At 56.7% G+C, this 15,637-nt stretch overlaps 1 protein-coding gene across 1 annotated transcript; it reads right to left on the minus strand.

The window, feature by feature from the left end:
* Positions 1 to 19: 19 nt before the first annotated feature.
* On the minus strand, positions 20 to 11,905 carry TBX3 (T-box transcription factor 3). The gene is made up of 8 exons (XM_057374195.1): positions 11,707 to 11,905; positions 10,662 to 11,106; positions 8,604 to 8,871; positions 7,205 to 7,351; positions 4,960 to 5,036; positions 3,394 to 3,551; positions 1,392 to 2,095; positions 20 to 758 (listed from the first exon to the last, which is right to left on the minus strand). Exons 2-8 carry the CDS (start codon positions 11,054 to 11,056, stop codon positions 312 to 314), a joined length of 2,196 nt encoding a protein of 731 aa, XP_057230178.1. The 5' UTR covers positions 11,057 to 11,106; positions 11,707 to 11,905; the 3' UTR covers positions 20 to 311.
* Positions 11,906 to 15,637: the final 3,732 nt, after the last annotated feature.

Here is a 15,637-nt window from a genome sequence, read left to right on the forward strand (position 1 = left end):
GATGCCACAAACCCCACCGGTGCCTCGATCCGGCCAGTTGTCCTCCCTGTGAGGAGCCTCCGACCCAGCGCTCCCCCATCCCCGACCCTTTCCCCCCCGCTCCACCAGATCCCTTTTTGTTGCTAAGCACGCACACAACACCGCGGGATTTTATATTTTTAAAAAAGGAAAAAAAAAAATTAGAGGGGAAAAAAATAAAGGAGGGGATAAAAAACAACAAAACAACCCACTCGCGGGGTGGAGGATGTGGTTTCTTTCAAACAAAGTGCACTGCGAGACTGATTTGAAATGAGCTCCCGGAGGCCGGGGGGTTACGGGGAGCCGCTGCGGGATCTGTCCTGCTTGGGGTCGAGCCCACTGACCAGGCGCTGGATGTTCTGCAGTTCGCTGGTGGCCGCCTCCTTGTCCGCGCCCAGTTTGGGGGACAGGGACACGGAGCCGGACGAGAGGGTGGAGGAGCGGCTGGTGAGGTCCGAGGCGGAGTCCAGGGGCACGGAGCCGGGGCTGGCGCTCAGCCCGCCCGCCTTGCCCTCGCCGGAGCCGGCGGCCAGGCCGGGCAGGGCGGTGGTGAGGAGGCTGCTGCCGTCCGACAGGGGCACGGGCAGCGGGTACGGGCTGTAGCGGAGCCGCGGCCGCACGGCGCTCAGGAACGGGTGCCGGTGCACCGAGCTGGAGGCGGTGCTGGAGGCTGCGGCCGCCGCCGCCATGTAGGTGTAGGGGTAGGGGAAAAGGCTGCCGAACGGAGACATGGCCAGGCCCTGCGGGAGGGGAGGAGAGAGAGGAAAGGGTTACGGGTSCGCACGGCAGCCCCGCGCCGGGTACTCCCCGTTCACAGCAGCGGGGGTGCAGAGCTGTGTCCCCAGTGCCGAGGCCGAGAACACGTGGACCAACGGGGACGAGCCTGCCCGGGCTCTGCCCTGCAMGGCCCCCTCCCGCCGCGGCCCCATCGAGGGGTGAATGGCCCTGGCGTCTCTCCCCGCTCCCCCCTCACCGGGACATTCTCTATCGCTGGGCCGAGCCCCCTTCACCCGCAGGTCCAGCCCCCCGCACCCCAGGGCAGCCCCGGGCACATCCCCCCGCCAGCGGCTCCGCTCCGCAGGCTGGGACGCGCCCCACAGCGCCGAGCTGCGCCCTGGCCCTGCCCCGGTGGCACTCGAGGGGTGCAGGGCTCTGACCCCGGCACGGGAGGACAGCGAAGAGGGTGCGAGAGCTCAAAGAGATCACTCTGGGCCACCGTCACCACCCCACCCAGGGTTCCCCTCCTCCGGCTCTCTCCCGACCCCTGTGAGCGGCCCGAGAGGGRCAGTGGGGGGCACACGGGGACACTAAAGGACGTGCCCGCTGCTCCCCCTCCCCAGGCCCGGAGGGGCGGCGCGGGGGGAACGCAGTACCTGCGAAGCCAGGACGTGCTGCTGCAGATGGAAAGGCAAAGCAGCCGCCGATGCTCCCGAGAGTCCCTGGGCCGCCGCCGTGGCCATGACCGTGTTGTCCAGTCCCGAGACCCCGGCGGACGCCCCGGAGACGGTGGCGAGGAGGGGCCCCATGCCCGCGGCCATGCCGGAGAAGGCTCCCCCCATGGCGAACTGCCCGGGGTGCAGCAGCAGCGGGTGCCCGTTCCCCAGCGGGTTGAAGAACTGCTGGCCGGCCAGGGCAGGGGGGAAGCCGAGGTTCTGYAAGTGTCCCTGGCTCAGGTGGGCCGTGCTGTCGGTTTGCACCGTCAGGGGGGTGAAGGGCTCTTTCCCCAGCAGTCGGTTCTCATCTACTTTGGGGCCATCCCTGAGGGGGCTTTTCAGTTCCTCGCCGCTCAGGCTTCCCCCCCGGGTGCTGGAAGAGATGGTCGCCGGGCTGTGCCGGGAGTCCGGAGGGGCTTTCTCAGTCCTCTCTCGGCTCCGACTCCCCGCCGAGTCCCCGGGGAAGAAGTGGCTTTTGGAGGGGCTGCCCCCCTTGTCCCGGGGGTCGTCCCCCGCGGTGGCAGCGGAGCTGGCCGGTGCTGGGGTGGCGGCGGTGGTGGTGCTGATTTTGCCCGATTCGTTGCCTTCTAKCAAGGGATCGTCTTTGCTGTCTGCATCGCTGTCTCCCTCGCTGGGGCAGAGATCTGCAAGACAAAGGGGGCCCGGGGCTGGGATCCGGCACTGCACGTCCCGAAATCCCCATCGGGCCGGGAGAGGGGGCAGAGACGCTTCCTGGCCGGCCAGAGGTTTGTGTGCAAATACTTCCCCTTTTTTATTATTATTATCTAAATAAATACAGTCCCCGGCGCCCACCGCCCGCCCCGTCCAAGCCAGCCCGAGTTTTACACAACGCAGCGAAATTGGCTGCGAAACAAAGCGGCGGCCCGGAGGAGCGACCCCCCAGCCGGGTGGGCCCGGGGCCAGCGGCTCCGCTCCCCGGGGCTGCGGGAACCCCCGGGGACCCCCCTCCCTCCCCGGCTGCAGCGGGAGTAGAGGAGGAACGGGACAGCAGCAACCTCGGGGCAGGGCTGAAGGGCCTTGGGGATGCGTCTCCTACGAAGTTTTCCGAAGTTTTCATCCCTTWCAATGGGCAAACTTTGAAAACACACAGACACACCCCCCAAGGGCCTCCATCACCCCCTGGGCCCCCCTCTTCCCYAAACACATGCACGGCTTCGCTGGATTCCTCTGCACTTCATCTCCTAATTTCAGCGCCCCAGGTGCGAAGCTCTGCTTTGCTTTTCGGGTCCCCTCCCAGCTCCCCTCCCATCGGCTCGGCAGGCCTTTAAAAAAACGAGTGAAGCAACTACAAAAAAGAGGTTGTTTCCTCCTCCCCCTGGCCCCCCTCCCGCCCCTGGATGGATTAATACATTCGAGAGAGCTGCAGACAGCTCCCAACCCCGCACGGAGAAACCCAGGGTGACTTTTCTATAACAAAGTTCGGGACTGTATCCAGGGGAAAGATCCTTCCTCTAATAACAGATTCAGTGAGGAATATTAATGGAGTGACTCCAGTTTTGAACTTTTGCCCCGTGGTCTGTCTTTGCTCCTTTGACTCGGAGCTGGCTCCTTTCTGAACCAAGGAGGGGAGGGATGAATGTGCAGCAAAGGGAGAGGGAGGCCGGGGGGGAAGAAGGAGAAGGAGAGGAAGAGTGAGGAAGGCAGAGAGAGAGAGWGAGGGGGRATAGGGAGGAGAGGGAAAGAGAAAAAGAAAAGAAACAAGAAGAGCGAGGGAAAGAAGGAAAGAGAGGGAGGAAAACCTAAAGAGAGAAGTGAGAGAGCAAAGACAGAAAAAGATGAGAAAAGGAGAGAGGAAGGCAGGAAGGCAGGAGGGAAGGGAAACAGGCCAGTGCCAGAGGGCAGTGACACAGGCCAGGATTTGTCACCACACAGAGGAGGCACCCAGGCTCTCCCAGGGCAGTCCAGGGGCCACAGCTCTCACCTTTGAGGCTGGAGGTGCCCACGGCAGGCACGGCAGGACAGGAGGACTGGGCAAAGCACTTGAAGGCCGTCTGCTCATTGGACGACTCGTCCGAGGTGGGATTCTCCTTCTTCTGCCTCTCGTCGTACACCCGCATGGACTGCAGGGTCAGCTGCTTCCTGCGGGCACAGAACCCGCTGGGCGAGCGGCCCCAGAGCCCCCCGGGACCCCTCCTCCTCCTCCCCARCCCCTTCTGGAGCTCCTCTTTGGGCACGAGCAGCACGGGGGAATCAAGAGCCACGGTCCCCTCGAGGAGGAGAGCGCGTTTCTGGCAGGCAGGGCTTGGCTGCTAATGAGAGGAGATTTCTTGGAAGCGTGAGCAGCTCCTTAGCGAGGGCTGATATTAAAGACATGGGGCGGAGGGGAGAGGGAAAGCATTCCCTGGAGATTAGCTTTTAAAAGGCAAGGATGTTCCAGAGATATGAGCCATCTTAATGGTTGCTAAGATTGCTAGGAAGTGGTTATTTTGTTAGGCACTTTATGTAATCTTTTCACCAACAATTAACCCGGAGTAAAAAATCTATTTATATTTAGAGAGAAATTAGAAATCATTTCCGTCCTGTGGCTCCAGCGCTGGCTTTATTTTCACACTGACGGACAAGAGGAGCTGGTGTGTGCATGTTTGTGTGTGTGCTGGGAAGGGAGAGAGGCCTCTTGGTTTACATCACCTTCCCCCCTCTTTTTTTTTTTTTTTTTTTTTTTTTTTTTTTTTTATTTTTTTTTTTTTTTTTTTTTTTTTTTTTTTTTTTTTTTTTTTTTCTTTCTTTCTTTTTTTTTTTGTTTATTTGTTTAAAAAAGAGGAGCAGATAGATTTATTAATTATCTAACAAAAAAGAGGAGCAGATAGATTTATTAATTATCTAACCCCCAGTGCAAATGGCTAAAGTATCCTGTCTCCTGTAAGACGACAAAACATACATATCCCCCATCAAAGGAAAAAATAATTGTCCCTTTCTCTTTTTTYCCCTTGTATTTTCTTCTTCTATTAAAAATAAAAATCTTGAGTCCCAATATAACGAGTTCTGTCTGCCTACCTGGGCACAAACTGTCCTGCTGCTTTTGGAAAAAAATAATGAATTTTCTATCATTAATTACTTCCATATTCATGAGATAACCATTTATTTAAATGTTTCTCCTCCACATTTTAGTCTTTTCCATAGAGTCCCCAGAAAAATGCCAGGGGAGATTCCAGCAGTGCTCAGCCCTCACTTTTCCCTCTTCTCCAGTCCCAGATGCAATATTCCCTCTCGAATTTTTAGGGGAAACTTCTTTCTCCGCTAATATTTGCTTAATGTACTGCGCTCACTTTGACCAGCCATCCCCTGCGACGTGAAAAATAAACGTGGAAAGCAGGAAAGAATTCCCCTGCAATCCGTTTGACGCTATTAACGCCAAGATCCTTATGGATTTTGGCGGGGGGAAGTGTGGTTTGGAGGCGAGGCAAGGTGATTTTGACCTCTGCTCGTGTTCTGAGCTTAGCACATGAAAACCAAACGAGGCGCCTGAGTAGAATCCAGCCAGACTCACCTCTTTTCCCTCCTTCCATTCCCGGTGTCCCGAAAACCTTTGGCAAAGGGGTTGTTGTCAATTTTTAATTGCGTGATCTATAGGATGGAGAGAAAAAAAAAAAATAGCCGGGGGTTGGGAGACAGAATATGATTTTTGTATCAAAAAAACCCAGCAAAACTCACTTTTGCCGGTTCTGCCAGTGCTGGCAGGATCCCGGCAGGAACAGGACAGGGCAGGGGGCAAAGGTTCCTGGTTTTGGGGTGAATCTGTGTGTTTTCCCGAGCTGTCTGGAGGCAGCTCGCCCCCAGTTCCCCCGCGGGGCTGGCCGGTGACCCGGCCCGTGGTGGCAATGAAAGAGCCCCGTGTTGCTGCCACCACATCGGAATTAATTGAGCCGTGCAATGAGATCCATGCAAGTTATGCCTGTGCTTAAAACTCTTTAAATACCATAATTAAACCGCAAAGRAATCATACCCACCCCTCGCTATAATAAAATACTTTATATAATCGCATTATGCTCCGTGTGTGTTGGGGCGCCAGGGGTGCCAGGAGCCAGCTCATATTTTTTGGGGGGGTGTGTGTGGAAGGTTTTGGGTTTCCTCGGGGTTCAGGTTGTGGCGGGAATGACTCTTTGGAGGGATGGGGGGTGCGGGGCATCCCGCGAGTGCCCCGTGCCTGCGCGTACGATGCGCGGGGCCGAATTCACAGCCTGGCCGGGGTTCACCTCGCTGGAACGTGACGCGGGCAGTGGGAACGGGAATGCCGCCTCTCCGCCGYTCCATTCCCGGCCCCAGACCGGGCTGGAAGCACAGCAACCCCCAATTTAGCAGCAGAGGAGGACCCCGAAAAGGAAACCCCGCCCGCGCCCGAGTGCGGGCAGGACCGGCCCCGGCTCCCGAGTCACCCGCGCCGCCGCACGAACGGGATCAGGAAAGAGCAGGAAAACCCCACTGCTAAAAGCAGCGGGACTTTTAATCCAGGTGCTCCCGGCCGTGCCTTCTGCTCCCCCCGCGCCGAGCCGAGGGCTCCCCGCCGCTTCCGCACGCCGCTTCCCAGCCGATTTCATGGCAATCACACAAATATGCTCATTTCTGTCCTTCAACCGAGCCGCCCCCAGCTGATAGAGCGGGCCGGCCGGCCCTGCTGGTAAGTCCCAAAGCAAAGTCTACTCTCCCAACACTCATTTTCTTTCCGTTTCCTCGCAAGTGCCCGGCCGCGGAGAGAGAGGAAAATAGCCCGAGCCCCGAGGGGGAAGCGGCTTTTTGGAAAGCGAGGGCAGAAGGGTACAGACCCTCCCCTTTTGGCCCTTTAATTCTGAGCGGTGAAGGATGTGAGGGGCAGAGAGAGGCACAGGGCAGCTGCAGCGAGCGGGCGCTGCGCATCCAGAGCCTCTGCGCTCAACGCCCACGAACGCAAAGTTGTAATTCACAGACAGAAAAAAAAAAAAAAAAAAAAATCAAAGCCACTTTTTTGGCTCCTTCGCTTCCTTCCACTTGACTTAATTATCGTAAATTCGCCATTTGCCACTCTCCCGAATATACCACCTTCGTCGCAAGGATAATAAACCAGCAGCAATGGAAAGGCAGCGTCTGCAGCGCTGCAAAACTTTCTCACAGGGGCTTTTTCAGCCCTTCCAGCAAAGTTAGAGYGAGATACCCCTCTCTGACCAGAGCATATTTCTGCACCACAAAAAATAATAAAACACTGCAGGATGCAAAAAAAAAATATCATAATATAATAATAATAGGAACCAGACGTGCGCTCCAGCCTTATTGCCAATTGCTGTTAAAGGAGCTAAAACAGCACAAAGGCCAGGAAGAATTACAAAATCTCAGCCCCGCTGCTCTCCCCACTCAGTGTTTCGACACACGGAGCCGAGGTTTTTTTATTAATTTTTTTCTCCTGGTGCGTCTTAGATTAAATCCACACTGAGAGCAGCAAACCCCACCCCATCCCTTTCCTCATAGTGGGGAGCGATAGCGGGGGAAAAAATTGTAGAAAACCCCTAAACATTCTCTCCCCACCACCACAGTCCTCCCTCATTTTAATTGCCTTCCGCGAGGTCGGTATTAGGAGAGTGCTCGACCCCCTCCCCCAGCGCCTTCCCGAAGTTGGATCAAGGAGGTTTTGGGGGAGAAGACGACGGGGGGAGAGAGAGAGACAAGAGCGGGATGGGCTTCGTGAGTTTTAAGGGAACAATGCAGGGTAAAAGTTCTCTTAAAAGCCAAAACACGCAAAACAAATCCTCTCTTAATCTCCTTACCTTATCATTCTGGTATGCGGTCACTGCGATGAATTCAGTCTCCGGGAAAACGTAGGTCCTGAACGTGCTGTAAGGAAGCTTGAGGATGTCGTTGGCTCGGACGATGTGGAACCGGGGCTGGTACTTGTGCATGGAGTTTAAAATGGTCTGGGGAGRGGGAGCAGCGGCCGGCAGCAGAGAGGGCAGGAGGGGGGGAAAGAAGACGGTCAGCAGGAGCAGCATTTCCCCCCGCCATCGGCACTTTCTCCTCCTAATTTGCCTTCCCTCTCCTTCCTCYTCTCACTCCTCCTCCCCGCCAAGCACACTCCAAACACACGCACACGCCTCGCAGCATCCAACGAAAAATCCTGACAGCTCCAGCTCGCCCGGGTTAGGGCTCTCGCTGGACCTCTCCGAGGAGAGGAGACAGGAGGGGAATGCCCTCAGAACTCTGCTCGGAGAGTGGGRGAAGCTGTTTGGGCTCCGGCAGAGATGCCTTTTGGTTTCAAAGTTTAAAACCCAAGAAAATTAAAATCAAGTAAAACAGCAGCAGCAGCAGCTACTACTGCAACACCACCACGAGAGCCTCGGCTCGGTCTAATTGTGTGCCCCAATTCACTTAAGGCCTTCTGCGAGAGGCAAAAATGTATCGTCTAATCGAATCACAGGCAGCAAATGCAATCTTCGGCACATTAGAGATCCCCCGGCCGCGGCCACCACCAGCAAGCCCCGGCTCCGAGGCGGAGGCTTTCCCAGGAATAGAAAGAAATGGCCAGGATCGACAGAGCACTTATCAGCAGGTTTGTTTGATTTCACTCTCAGGGTAAGTTTTTATCTCTGCACACCCGGTAAATGTAAAGGAGTGGATAGACATGAATGGGCAACTTGACCTCTGCTTTTGGTCGCTGTTTATTTTCACTCCGGCTTGCTTTACATTATCCAGATTAATATAGATTTAAACGTTTGCGTACTTAGGCCTTTAAGCCCTTTATACACATATGCATATCGTTTTCCTGCGCTCAGAAAGTGTGATCGACTTTATTAAAAGTATATATAGATATATAAAGTCACCGCAGCTCTCAGAAATATCGAGTTGCGCTGCGCTGGAAATGTATCCCTAAAGTTAACGCTGCATGGCACGGGGAGGTTACAGAGTAAACTCCAGGCTTTAATCGTGACCTCAGCAGGAGGAAAAATCACGGACTGTTAGAAACCGGACAGATGCCCGGTCCCGGGTGCTTGGGGAGCTCTTTATGCCCCGTTTTGCCCGCATTTGGGCCGCCCGCCGGAGCTGCCAGCGGGGCCAGCCCGGCCGAGAGCCGCCGTGCTCCGGGCAGACCCCCCCGCCGGGACCCCCCGCTCCGGCCGGGTGGCGAGCGAGGGGAGGAGGGGGGCGAAGGAAGGTGTAAAAGGCACTCACAAATCCGTGCTTGTCAGAGATGTTGTTAGTGAGCTTCAGCTTGTGAAAGGTGACGACTTTGGACATCCATTGTTCGCCGGTGGCCGGGCTGTCCGGGTGGATGTACATTCTCTTTGGCATTTCAGGGTCAGCCTTGCCGGCTACCATCCACCGGGAATTATGGAATTTGTACCTACAATCATCAGCCGCCACAATATCCATCAATAAAATGTACTTGGCCTTTTTATCCAGTCCAGTGCATCTCACTTTAAATGGAGGAAACATTCTCCTATGAGCAGAGCGGGGAGGGAGGGGGTGGGGGGAAGAAAAGACAAGACAAAAATAAAATAAAATTAATTACGGCRTTAAAATAAGCTTCTGAATTTTGCTAGCGCGTCCACCGAGCAACTACTCCAGTTCTCAAAAGCAGCAAAGTAAATCTGTGTCCGGCAAAAAGGTTCCCCCCCACGCCCCCAGCGAAAAGGTTTCTCAAATGCTTAAAAGTTTCAGGATAAAATGGTCCCTGGATGGGAAAGGTACGCATTCCCTGGAAATCAGCAGGCGCCTACCTCTCTGTGCCATTCCTAAACAGCAAAGGCCCATTTGGGGCTCTCTGATCTCTCATTAGTTTCCTTTTTGCCTGCTAAACAAAGAAATGGGAGCTGATCGCACCCCGATAAAATAAATCGTCCGGACTACTACAACCCAACCTCCCGATAAAGAGCGGAGTTTTGCACTCTACAGAGGAGAATAAAAACCCCCAGCGAGGACAAGGAGGCTGCCGGGGCTCTGCCCTTGCTCCAGCCTCCCCGGGATCCCCCCSTGTGCCGAGGGCTCCCTGCAAACCCCGCTCCCCTCGGCTCCCAAGTCCGGCTCCAAACTGCAACAGGATACCACAAATTTGCTGTTTATTATATCGAGTGGTTGGCATTCAGCAAATCTCAACTTAAAAGGAAACACATGACTTTGCAACATGTAAGAGCTCTTAATACTGGCCGAGGCTTTCACGCAAAAACTTTTGACCACAATTAACAGAAAAAACTTCGGGAAAGCAGTAAAATGGGCGAGGAGAATTTTTTCCCCCCTCCTTGTTGCTTTTAGGGCTTGTATTTATTTTTTTTTCCTGAGCCTGTAGCCTGCAACTGGTGCTTTGCAAATAGGCGAAGCTCCAGCAAGGCAGCTGAAGGCCATCTAAGAAGACTTTTCAGGAGTGGCTTCCTCGAGTAATTCTCCTGGCAAATCACAAGTGGAGAGTTTGGGAGGTTTCTCAGGGAGCCCCTTAGAAAAAACACCGGGCTGCAAAGGGGGTTTTCACCCTACGTATCATCACAGCGATAGGTAGGGTTGTAAAAGAGTCCAGATGTCAATGAGTAGCGAATATAGAGAGGGATTTCAGACGGGTAAACCTATAAAAAGCAGAAATGCCGAGCGTGGACGCGCCGTGTGCGTTCATTCATTCCCACGTGAAGGTTACATAAATACAGGGACGGGCAGCACGGAGCTGCAAACCCTTCCCTGCCACTCCAGCAGCGGCTGTAGGACGCTGRGGAGTTTTGTCAGCTTTTCTGTACGTCTCCAGGTATAATCAATCAGCACAAACCCAGCCGAGATCCCAGCACAGGCAGAGGCACAGCCTGATACACCGAGCCTTTCTGCCCTCCTGCCCCACCAGCAGCCACACATCGTGCGAAGGGTTTTYCCTTCATTCTCCTTTCCCTTTCTTAAGGCGGAAAAGCTGCATGTAGCGAGGCTGAACACCAGGCCAGCCTCTCTGTGCCAAGCCCAAATTATTTTCTTCCTGCTCCCTGTCTTCTCCAGAAAGTATTAAGCTGCTGAACCATGAAGGGACCCTCTCACCCCCTGCACACACACATGCTGAGCAGGGCCGGGTCGCGCCTGGGCTTTTCCCGGCAGCGTGGTGCCCCAGACGGGCTCGGATCTTCGGCTGCCYAAAGCTTTCCGTAATTCCAGGTGAAAGGAGATTTACGGAGAAAGCCGCCGCAGAGAGAGCCGGGCAGAGACTGAGGGGTGGGGGAGAGAGGGGGGAAAAAAAGGCACGAACCCCCGACCCAGACCTACCTTCCCGATTTGGTAATCACCATCTCCGTGCCTCTTTTATGGAATTGCTCCCAAAGCTCTTTAGCTTCCAGATGCACTTTGGGGTCGTCTTCTACCTCCTCTTCTGGCTCCAGAGTTTTTAAAGGCCTCAGATGGGCTGCTGCCTGGTGACCCAGGGAAGAAAAGGGGATACCAGTCTCTGCAGCCCCCACTAACTGATCCATGATGGGTTTAGCCAGAGCCCCGGGAAGGGACAGGGCTGCTGCCCCATTGGGAGGCAAAGCCAGAGCRGGGAAGAAGGGAGGCTGATGTCCCAACACAGCGCTCATGGCAAAGTCCGGTGCCCGGTGCGGTAAAAAAGGATGATAAGCCATGCTTGTCCCAGGGATCACTGGATCTCTCATCGGTAAATTCATCCACTCCACTCCTCGGTCTTCCTACTGCTGGAGTAGTCCCGGAGTGGTTTCTAACAGCACATCACGAAGAAGAAAAATTAAGATAATAACAATAACAGCAATAAAGCACCAAAAAAAAAATTAAAATAGGATGGAGGGAAAAACAAGCTCTAAAMAGCACAGTACATGAGGGAGAGGCAGAACTTCTACAGCCTACAACTTCCCGAGCCGGGGCACATCCGCAGCTCTCGGGACTGCGGATTAACAGGATTGTTCATTATTAGTCTTGCTTTTTCTCGTGTTCGGTCTCTGAGGTTTTGTTTTGCTTTTTAGTTGTTCGCGTTTTTTTTTTCCTGAGTGGAAGTCCTTGCGCTGGAAAAGAAACGCCGAAGAAGAGAAAAAAAATCCACCGGGTTCGCTGTCTGCTCCTGTTGCCGCAGAAGGGCTGGAGAAGCAGAAATCCTTTTTTCTTCTTCTTCTTCTTTTCTCTTAGTCCCAATCCCCCTTCTCTTCTTCCGTGGCGGAGGGTGACGGCTCCAAGCTGGGTTTTCTTTTTGGGTGGCTGGCTCTCTTCCCCCTCCCCCCCACCCCTCCACCTTTCCTCCGTACGGTCAGGCTGCAGAGCACAGGCTGGCAAAGGAGGGAAAGCAGAAAGAAGCAAACAAACCCACCCCCCTCGCCGGCCGAGGAAGGCTCCTGAGCAACCTTCAGCAGCAAAAACTTGTAGGGAAATCTCGTTTCCGCCTTGCCTTCCTCGCTCCCCAAGCAGGAGCTGGTCAGGGTGCCCTGATTTCCATCAGGATCTCTTCTTTCTTTCACCCTCCTCCTTTTTCTTTTTTTTTTTTTTTTTTTTTTTTTTTCCCCTCTCTTTCTCTTTCGCTCTGCCTTAAAAAAAAAAAAAATCTGGCAGAAATATACTGTTGTCTCCGCAAAAGAGAGAGAGAAAGAGAGAGGGAAAGAGAAAGGAAGAGAAAAAGGGGGGAGGGAGAAAGAGAGGAAAAGAGAAAGAGAGAGAAGAGAGAGGGAGAAGGAGCCTCTCGGCTCTGAGAATTCCCTGTGAGTCTGTGCTCTGCGTGCACCCGATCGTAGGGATGTGTTGTGGGTTACAGGGGAGCTGGAGCCGCCTTGATTGGCTCTTTGACGCTTTCGGACCAATTGTGAGGCTCCATAGGCGGGGTTCTGACAGCTCGGGTGGAGGGGGACAGCGCCGAGTTATAAAAAGAAGGTGTCGGAAACTGTAACGCTGCAGCAAAGCATCACTAGTACTTGGGGCCGTGTGAATATGTCAACATGATCAGAGGGGAGGGAGCAGGGAGGGAGGAGGGAAGGGGCCGGCAGCGCCCGCCTCTAGGGGGGTGCTGGGGGCCGCCTCGCCCCCCGGCCCCGGCCTCCCGCCGCCCCGGCAGCCTGGGCACTGCCCGGCCGCTCTCCCCGGTAGGAGCTTCCCGAGCGCCGGGACCGGGGCGGGGGGGAGCTCCACGCGTGGCGGTGGTGGGGACCGAAGCTGCGTGCCCCCCTTCCCCAATCGCCGCCGGTACCGTAGCGGGGCGAGCCCCTGTGTCCCCCCGGCCCGGAGCCACCTCGGGAGGCCTCCGCGCCGCACGAACCCATCCCCGCCGCGCCGCGGCTGCCGCCGCTCCCCGCAGCCGCCGGGTTGGTGTCACCCCCCTGCCGCTGCCCCCGCGCCTTTTCCCCCCTCCCGGGCAAAGTTGCTTTCTTTAAACGACACCTCCAGACCGGGAACCGGGCGCTTTCCTTCCCCCCGCGAATCTGGGGGTGAGCTGCGGGGCTCGGGAGGCGGTTCCGCGGCTCTTCCCCCCGCTCGGAGCTCGGCTCCGGCTGCTCCAGYGGCCGCGGCCGCCGCTATTATTGTTGTGGTGGGCGGCTGGAGGCTGCGGCGGGCGGGCAGCGGCCGCCTCTGGCTCAGCCCCGGCCCCGGCTGATCGCGGCGGGTGCGGGGAGCGAAGCGGAGGACCGCTGGAAAATGGGATTTTTATATCTTTATTATTCCTTTTCCCTTCCTTTCTTTGGCGTTGAGGATTAAGGCCACTCGGCTGGCACCGGCGCCGACAGGGTTACGCTCCCACACCCCTCCTCTTCCACGAGGTGCGCGGGGAGGAGACGGGAAGTGCGGCTTTCCCTGCGCCCGGGCCGGGGCAGCGCCGGGCGGGGGGGCCCAGCTCCGGGTTACCCCCGTGCCCTCGCTCTCACGGATCCAGCCACCCCCACGGGGAAGGCGTCACGCGTGGGTCTGATCCGACCCCACGGAGAGGGAAGAGCCGGGCAGGATCMTCCTGGGGAAGTTTCTGGGCGATATATTCCTTTGGCGGGGGTAGGGGTTGGTGGGTGTGGGTTTGTGACAGTGCAGGGCAGCGAGAGGGGGCTTGCGGCTGTGCATGTCGTGGGCATGGGGCGCCCACGCGTGTGTCAGGCAGGATATCCCAGCGCTGGGAGGTGCCGAATCATTACCCTGCCCTGGGGAGGGATGGGGGGGAATCTCCTGACGCCCCCCACCCTGCTTTAAAGAGGGGAGGATAATCCTCCGGGAGCGGAGCGGGGGAGCGCGGGGGCTCGGCGCTGGCTGCGCGCAGATGGGAGCGGAACCTCTAAAGTGATTAGCTCTTCTAACATTGCATTTTTGACGCACATGGTTAAGAGCGCTTGGCGCCAGCTTGGTGAAGTCCCTGTAGTAACCAGCGTCTAGGATCGCTTTGCATTCACCAAAATATCTCCCCTTTGGTCGGGGGTGGGGGTGAAGAGAGGAGGMGGGAGGAAAGGAAGCGGGAGTAATGCGTTCAAAGAGGATGAGGGGGGGAAGTCTGATGTGTTTCACGAAGCCGGGAGCCTGGCTACTCGCGCAGCGCTCGGCTGCGCTGTGCGGCTGCTTATCGACCAAGAGAGCGAGTCTTTTCAACCTCTGCTCGGAACCGGTTCTCGGGCTCCTGCCGCGGTGGGAACCCCAAAGCCTATGCCTTCCCTTTATCAGCGCCCACAGCAAACGCCCGGCGGCTTCAAGAAGTTTGCTGCAATTTACCCCAACCGGGCCGCCGCTCTCTCACGGGGACCAGGAGGTGCCCGCGGGCTCCCGCGGGACAAGCGCAGCCGCCCCCGGCACCGCCGCGCCCCGGCCCCCGCGCCCGCCCCGCCGGAGCGCGCCCGCGGCAGAAACCGGAGTCGTTGCCGCCCTCCGCGCCTGTCCCGCACCTTGCGCCGCGCTCCGCACCCACCCGCGGAGGAAAATAAAATGTTTGCCGCTTATGATTTCCAATTCCAGCGTCTGGCTAATGGCGTGCAAACTTCCGCCAGTTCCGAGTGACCTCCCCGACGAAGCCCCCCGGAGACTCGTATTATGAAGGGAGGCTGCACTAATCTAAGATCAAAAGCGGGAAGGTGCGAACAGTCTTTGTCTCCCTTCGGCCGCCTCATTCCCCCTTCTGTGTGTGATAAATCTACCCTGGCGCCGACTGCGCGCTGGATGATTAATTTGCAAGCAAACAAAAGGGACCTGATGGCCAGCCATCTTAGTTAAATATTGGCCAGTGCTTCCAGCTACTTGTTAGCCTCCTCTTTGCCAGAAATAAATAAGCGAGGCGCAGAAGTAAATAAATAAGGAGACCGGCAGAAATGAATGACAAAGCGAAGGGATGGAATGGGGGTAAGGGGGAAAAAAAACAAAAAAAAAAAGTAAAAGAGATCAGGGTGGCTGATGGTGAAGTGCCGGGAGCGGGTGGAGGTGGGAATGGGGCTGGTGGCGGGGGGAGCCAGGGTGATAGCACGCCGAGATAGCCGGCTGCCCCCGCGCCTCCCGGCCTGTCTGCAGCCCGGGCTTGCACCAAGGCCGACACTATCTTGGCTCTTCAAAGAGGCATGAAAGGTCTCCGCTGTCTCCCCGGAGAGCAGCCAGGCCGAGGCTCTCTAATCTCGGAGCACAAGAGCTAAAGGCCAAGGCGGGGGGAGCGGCTCCCACCTTCCCCGGCTCTTGTCCACTCCACCATCGCCAGCACCTCGATGGGTTTTCCCCGGTTCAATCCAGACCCCGGGTCTGCGGTAGCTGAGCAGTTGGGAGAGCTCCACTTCCTCGGATTTCACCCTCCTAAGCAACTTTTAGCGTTTGCACGAGAGCTCGGCGCTGCAGCGAGCCTTCCCCGTGCGTATGTGCTGGAGGTGTGGGAGGAGAGAGGCTTTGGCTCTCTCCCGGTGGCCTAAAGAGCCAGCTGGGAGAAGGAGGCAAGAGGAAAATAAAGGCAGCCCAGCTTTCGGGCCCACACGTCCTCTCCCAGGCCTGCGGGAGCAGCTCCGAGGCGTGTGTGCGTGCGTGGAGGGGCTGTGTGTGCGCTCCGCGGGCTCGCTGGAGATGCGCTCTGGGTGTGTGTGCCACCGGGAGGGAGCCGTGCCCTGGGGCACACCGCGGATCCCCGCTCCGACAGCAGCCCCTGAGGTGTCCCTGACACCCCCTGCGTGCGCTGGGTGCTCTGCAGGAAAGAACAAGCCCCGGTGCATGGCGAGCAGGGCCAACGTGCACAGCCTGAGCGGGATTTTGCATCCTGTCTATGCATTTCCTTATCGCGCCGCCTGTTCCAAGCATCCCCAGGGGCCCAGCCC

Source organism: Malurus melanocephalus, unplaced genomic scaffold (assembly GCF_030028575.1).
Source record: "Malurus melanocephalus ecotype Western Australia unplaced genomic scaffold, MMel_1.1 scaffold_219, whole genome shotgun sequence".
Taxonomy (NCBI): domain Eukaryota; kingdom Metazoa; phylum Chordata; class Aves; order Passeriformes; family Maluridae; genus Malurus; species Malurus melanocephalus.